The sequence below is a fragment of the Arachis ipaensis genome, chromosome B02 (genome assembly GCF_000816755.2).
Source record: "Arachis ipaensis cultivar K30076 chromosome B02, Araip1.1, whole genome shotgun sequence".
NCBI lineage: Eukaryota > Viridiplantae > Streptophyta > Magnoliopsida > Fabales > Fabaceae > Arachis > Arachis ipaensis.
Genome location: NC_029786.2, coordinates 12,994,996 through 13,002,178, shown reverse-complemented (window position 1 = coordinate 13,002,178; position 7,183 = coordinate 12,994,996). Strand labels below are relative to the sequence as shown.

Sequence of the window (7,183 nt, the reverse complement as noted above, 5' to 3'; positions counted from 1 at the left end):
GAAGCAAGTGGCCAAGGTGATGATGGCCCTTGCAAAAAGAAGATCAGCAGTATGGCGTGGCTGAGATCTTTACCACTAATGGCAAGATATGGTGAAGAAGTCTCAAGATCTCCATACCTAAAATGGTAGTAATCCATTTCGTTTCTACTTTTGTTCATCCATCACAAAAGGTAGCTACTGTAGCTACATAGAAGAGGAAGCAGAAGTGGAGCAGATGGAGCTGTCAAGGATCAAGTGTTCATCAAGGGTCAGAAATTCTTCTTGGGAACCAAGTCAAGATGGAAGGCTCAGATTGATGAAGCTTGATGAGAAGGGATGAGAGATAGGTAATTGTATGTTGATTTTTGCTTTCGGTTTCCTCTCTCTTCTCTCTGTCCGAACCGATTTTGGTGTTGAAGAAGAAGAAGTTGGCTCGATTGAACCGTTTCAACCTTGGAAGCTTCCCCTTCTATAATAAGGGTGAACGGTCAATGCTTGAGACACGGAGAGTAAGCACAGAGTTCTCATAACTACCCAAACTAACAGAAGTTCTTCTCCTTCAATGTGTTTCATTTTGTATTTTCTTTAGTTTTGTCTATCTGAGTCTCATGGTGAAAAAGGCAAACAATGTGAGGTTTGTAAGAAAAAGCCAGTGAGTGAAAAAAGACAGAGTGTACAAAATTAAAGAAAAAGCCATAGGTGTCTTAGAGGTCCTTTGTACATCTATGAGTTGTGTATCATGATTCTATGGGAATTCTCTTGCAAGTTGGGTTAGCACTTAGCAGTTGAAAGCTTGGTAGGTGACCAAGTCAAGTTTAGGATTGAGGATAGATTCTAGACTTGTCCCAGATAGGAACGGTAGTTCTATGGGAATTCTCTTGCAAGTTGGGTTAGCACTTAGCAGTTGAAAGTTTGGTAGGTGACCAAGTCAAGTTTAGGATTGAGGATAGATTCTAGACTTGTCCCAGATAGGAACGGTAGTTTCTAGGGAGAATTGGTATTTGTAATCTGTTTGATTATAGTGAAATTCCATCATTGTTGTAATGGAGATTGGACGTAGGCTGCATTACACTTAGCAGCTGAACCAGGATACTTCTTGGTGTGATTCTTTCTTTCTCTTCTACTCCATTTCAGTTTCTGTTGCTAAGGAGACAAAATTGAAAAATATCTCCTGACTGAGTACGAGACAAAAAGAAAATGGCTCGTGTCTGGTTATGAGACAAAATGCAGAAAAATCTCCTGAAGCTAATTTGAAAGGCAGCAAGTATTTCTCAGCAAAAAAGGGGCTAACATTCAACCCCCTTCTCTTAGCCACTGATTACCATCATCACCGATGATACCACCATACTCTTCTTCTTCGGATCTAAGCATGGTTGGCTTCTTTCATGATTTGAGCCTTATGCTTCACATCAGTGCCGCTTTTGTCATAACTAGTCCTTCAAAATTATGTTTCACCACAATAATGGTTTCTTTTGTTTATTCATCGTCTTCTTCTATTTTAATGGTTAATTTATGATGATCATTTTAGTAGGTATACGGATGGTTATTTTATTTTTATGTAGATGATTATTTTGATCGGATTGAGTTTAGTTATATATAATTAAAATATGTTAAATGTTCAATTCATTAAGTATGCGGATGATTATTTTATCCTTAAGTGGATGATTATTTTTATTAAGGGTGAGTGGCGTGTGGCGAGCCAAGTAGCAACAGTAAAATGGGATGATTATTAATGAAGATGGAGTGGCAGTTGGTTGAAAAAAAAGAGACTATTGAAGGATTTCAAATGTTTTTTTTTAAATAATTATTTGGATTTTTTAAAAATTTAAAATTTGAAATTAAAAAATTTAAAATTTAAAATTTGATATGAAATAATTAAATAAGAGTTTTTAAATTTATTATTTCATGGATAATTTTTATTTTTAACTCATATTGGCCTAAATAACTGTTTATTGTGTACATCGCACAAATACCCCCCTTCACTCCCTAGCGAGACTCATAAAATCACATAGTAAAAGCTAATGAACCATGAATGTACAAGATTGATAATTATTAATTAAAGCTTAAACAACGTTATTATTATCCACAGCTTGTTGGTCCTGAAGCTCACCAGACATTTCTTCAAGTGATTTTCCTTTGGATTCAGGAACCAAGAATGTGAAGAAGAAGCCACAGACGTTAACGACAGCCATGATGATAAGGGTGTTCCTGATGCCAATTCCGTTCTCAGCGTAAACAAATCCAAAAGCACCAACCATAGCTCCAGCTTTGCCTGCAGCAGCTGAGATGCCATGACATGTTGATCGGAGCCTAGCAGGGAAGATCTCGGCAGGGACCACAAAACTGGTGGCATTGGGTCCAAAGTTGGCGAAGAAGAACGTCAATGAATACATGACAACAAAGCCAATCTGGTTTCCCTCCAAAGTCCAATGATGATAAGGTATTGCCAATGCAAACATGAAAACTGTCATGAAGAAGAACCCCATCAACTGAATGGAAAACCTCCCCACCCTATCAATGAGTGCCACCGTGAACCAGTAACCGGGAACAGTGCTGCACAGTGCAATCAAAGTCTGTGCTCTCGCAATCTTGTAAACCTCTTCAATTGCGTTCATTGTCTTCGCGGCTGGGATCCAACCGATGGCACTGAAGATATCTTTCTGGAACAGATTCTGGCTGTAGTAAGCAATATCCAAAAGGAACCAAGTTGTGGCGGTTCCAACAAGGTGAAGCCCATGCCGCTTAACAAACTTATCGAATTGGATCTTCCTAACCAGAGCTCTTAACAAGGGATCATATATAATATAATTTTTAGACTTAAAAAAAATTACTACAAAAAGCATTAAAAGTTAAAGTTTTGGATTTTCGATAAAAGTTTTCTAGTAGATTTAGAAATGGAAGAGATTTAACTTAATCTATATTTCTATTCATTAAAATTTGTTGTAATTAAATATTATGCCACTTTTCAGTTTTTAGATCAACATATAGAATAAAAACGGTTCTTTTATTAAAAAAAATAATAAAGTATTAAAATTGACCAAACTAGAGAAGAATAAAACTAACTTGTAATTAGAAACAATTTTGCAATATTTTTTGTATTTAATCCACAATTTGTAAATACGATTTAATTTGTAAGATGATCAGATTTGATCCGCATTCTAATCGAATCGGATCACAATATCATATCTATATCCGCACCAAATAATAAATAAATAAATAATATATATGTTGTTAATAATTATAATTTATATATGTTTTATTATTTTATTTTTTTTATTTAAAAAAAGTTAGTTTAATAATATTTTAGGAATAAACATGTTTAAAAGAGTAAAAAAAAATTTATTAGAGTGAAAAAGGAGCATTTTTTACTTTTCTTTTCTAGAAATAAGTTTTTTTTATTATTTTGTATTTTGTGGTTATATCCGATATCTGAATATAAAAAGTGTAGATATTGAATTTGGTCCGATCTAATAAATTTAGTGAGGATCATTTTGGCCATATCTGATTCATAAGTTACCTCTCTAAGATTAAGAATGAGATAGGATTTGAGTTCTGAGTGATTAAGCTAGGTTAGAGGAGTAATTTAGGAAATTTTTTATAGTTTGGATAATTTTATTTTATTTATCAAGTCAAAAATTAATTCGTCACAGATCGGAGCTCCAATTAAAGGTTTTGTGACATTTATTTAAGCGGCTTAGTGAACTAACCACTAAACAATCCAACTTAATTTACAAGTTAGTTTTTATTAGTTTTATAGGGCTTATTTGGGTGCCATTCTCAAAAGAGATTTTTTTTAATGATATTTTTTTAGAAGATCTTTTATAAAAGTAAGAGTAATTTTATGTTTGGATATCTCATGTAAAAATATATGTTTATCTATCAATTGTGTTTGGATAAAATAAGATAAAAGTATTTTTTTATTCATTTATTATGTGAAAAATATATTTTTTTTTAAAAATCTCTTAAAAAAAGATGTAAATTATAACTTCTCAAAAAAATTTTTTTTTAAATTTTTCTAGTGCTTTTATTTTTCTATTAGAAATTTGGCAAACACACTAAAGAATAACAAAGATCCTTTTTCATTGAAATTTTTTTTTATCAATTAATGGCGCCCAAACAAACACATAATCTTTGATGGTCAATTTTAATAGTTTACTAATAAAACACCATTTTTATTTTGCTAGCAAAACTTTATGTTATTAACTTTGAATTTAATTTTGATGCATGGTGTAAAGTAATTTTATACATGTATTTAATTATATAAAAATTTAGTTTTAAAATTTTGATATTAAAAAATAAATTTTTAATTTGAGAATATGTAAATGAGATGAGATTAATGAATGATTTGAAATTAAAAATAAATACATAATTACAGGATTTGTGGAGGTTTGAAAATCTCACAAAATAGTTAATTTTTATTAATTAAAAAATTAATTTGTGGGGTTTTAAACTGCCACAAAAGTCTAATATAAAACCCTCACTAAACACATAAAAACATTCACTAAATAGATTGTGGGGGTTTTTAAAAATCTCCCACAAAAGATTTCGTGACACCTTAAATTTTGAGAGTTTTAGAAATCCCCCACAAATAAATAAAAATCTTATAGTGTTGCATAATTAAATAGAAAATAAACATAAAGTTCAATCATTATTGTTTGGTCAAACAATAAATTTTTTTGAACCGATTATTGTCTGCATAAATAATAAACATTAATTCATTCTTAATCCTCCAAATATATAGTTACCATAGATATGTCATATGTGCATATAATTCGGCTAAGTTTAAACTTTCTTATAACTTCTCAAAAAAATTTTTTTTTAAATTTTTCTAGTGCTTTTATTTTTCTATTATAAATTTGGCAAACACACTAAAGAATAACAAAGATCCTTTTTCATTGAAATTTTTTTTTATCAATTAATGGCGCCCAAACAAACACATAATCTTTGATGGTCAATTTTAATAGTTTACTAATAAAACACCATTTTTATTTTGCTAGCAAAACTTTATGTTATTAACTTTGAATTTAATTTTGATGCATGGTGTAAAGTAATTTTATACATGTATTTAATTATATAAAAATTTAGTTTTAAAATTTTGATATTAAAAAATAAATTTTTAATTTGAGAATATGTAAATGAGATGAGATTAATGAATGATTTGAAATTAAAAATAAATAAATAATTACAGGATTTGTGGAGGTTTGAAAATCTCACAAAATAGTTAATTTTTATTAATTAAAAAATTAATTTGTGGGGTTTTAAACTGCCACAAAAGTCTAATATAAAACCCTCACTAAACACATAAAAACATTCACAAAATACAAAAAAAAAAAAAAATCACTAAATTCTTGAAAGGAATAAAATCTTAAATATGCCATTTCAAAACTAGAGAACCATGATTTCAATTTTGCAATAGATTCCGGTTCCAACGAGTTTTTTATCTATTTGGTTCAAAACTAAACATAATAACTCAATCCATATAAATCATGAGAGCATGCCAAAAAATAAAAGGTCACAGCTCACAAATATATATATAGTCATTTTAGTAGGTCTATTTTATGATTATTATGGTGATTATAATATTTTAAAAAGTGTTGTTAAAATTAAAGTAGCATTTTTTTATTATTTAGCAACACCTTTTAAAAAGTATTGTTAAAAAAAAATATTATCAAAATAAAAATCTAACTTTAGTAGTTAAACACTTATAATTTATTTTTTTTCAGTTTCTATTAATAAAATTTTTTTATTTTTACTTGTTTTTTCTTTTTACCTTTATGTTTTTTTTTCTTTAATTTTTTGTTTGTTTTAATATTTACAATTTATTTTGTCTCCGTCACCTCACATTTTTTTATTTATTTGTTACTTTCAATCTTTTTTTAATTCTTATTGATGATATAATTGCGACATTGAGATACCTAGATTTTTTTTAAACATTAACAAAATTCGAGTAAAATAAATTGGCACGCTCGGTGGGACTTTGTCAATAGATTGTAGTTTGTCAAAAAAAAAAAAAATCAAAAGTTTTGAATTTGCATGTGGTTACGCAGTAGAAAGATTGTGTTTCCAGAAACCAAGAAATCAGCGTCAGTTGACATGTCAAATACATCTGTAATATCTTTTTCTACTTCCAATGATAAGACTAGAGAAAATGAGTTCGGAAGTTCTCCCGTAATATCAAATACAGAGCCTATCTTACTGTCAGTAAGACATGATGGCATTGGCCATACCTATTCAAAATTAAATACAACTCGCATTAATACCATAAAGTGGTAAGCCACCCCATGATAACACAAAGATTGTCTATGTCTCTCTACTCTCAACCTTTTAAAAATTTCTTTATCATAATGCATGTGACATGTTAAGTGTACTGGGATGTCAAGTTCACATATGTGTACATACGCTTGAACAAAAATTAATAAAAAGTTAAAAGTTTGATATGTCAATAAGCTGAGAAAAGAAGTATTGGCAAACAAACTATTCTGCTTTATTTTCTAGTTATCAGATCAATTAGCCCAGAGATCAAATCATAAAATCAGATTATCAAATTGTTAAAGAAAACTATCATTGTTAACCATATATTTTGTCACATAACTTAATTTTCTATAAATAACAAATTATTAATTCACATCTGTTTACAATTTTCAAAATCAAACCAAAAAATTTAAATTTTAAATATTTAATCAGAAATAAATTAAATAAAATAAATTAATATATTTTAACAAAATATTTAATTTTTATAAATAAATTTTATTTTTTATTTATTATTTTAAATTATTAACTACTAAAAATTAAATCGATTCTATTGATAAATGATTTTTGTATCCATTTTTTTGTTCTTAATTAGTTTACTATCAAATGACTTTCACCTTAAATCAGACCTATTTGTAGCCAGTTCTTGATTAACTAAGTCATAAATCATAATCATATGTTCTTTTTTATTTTTCCTTTGACGGTATGATCTTCCTATTAAAATTATAATTTAATTTTGATACATTGTGAATGTAAAATAAATTTACACGTGTATCTAATTACATAATATCATATCAATAAAAATAATTATTTTTTACATTAATCATATGAATAATCATTTAAAAGAACGGATATAATTGCACAAACGGACAAAAATGAATTAGAGTTTAACTTTTTATTATTTGACTATTTGCAGTCTTACAAATAAGAAGCAAATTCTATGCAATTTATCCGC

At 28.7% G+C, this 7,183-nt stretch overlaps 1 protein-coding gene across 1 annotated transcript; it reads right to left on the bottom strand.

Moving 5' to 3' along the window:
• LOC107626830 (inorganic phosphate transporter 1-4-like) lies at positions 2,036-2,822 on the bottom strand. Its single transcript, XM_021116850.1, has one exon. It carries the CDS (start codon positions 2,820-2,822, stop codon positions 2,043-2,045), a length of 780 nt encoding a protein of 259 aa, XP_020972509.1. The 3' UTR covers positions 2,036-2,042.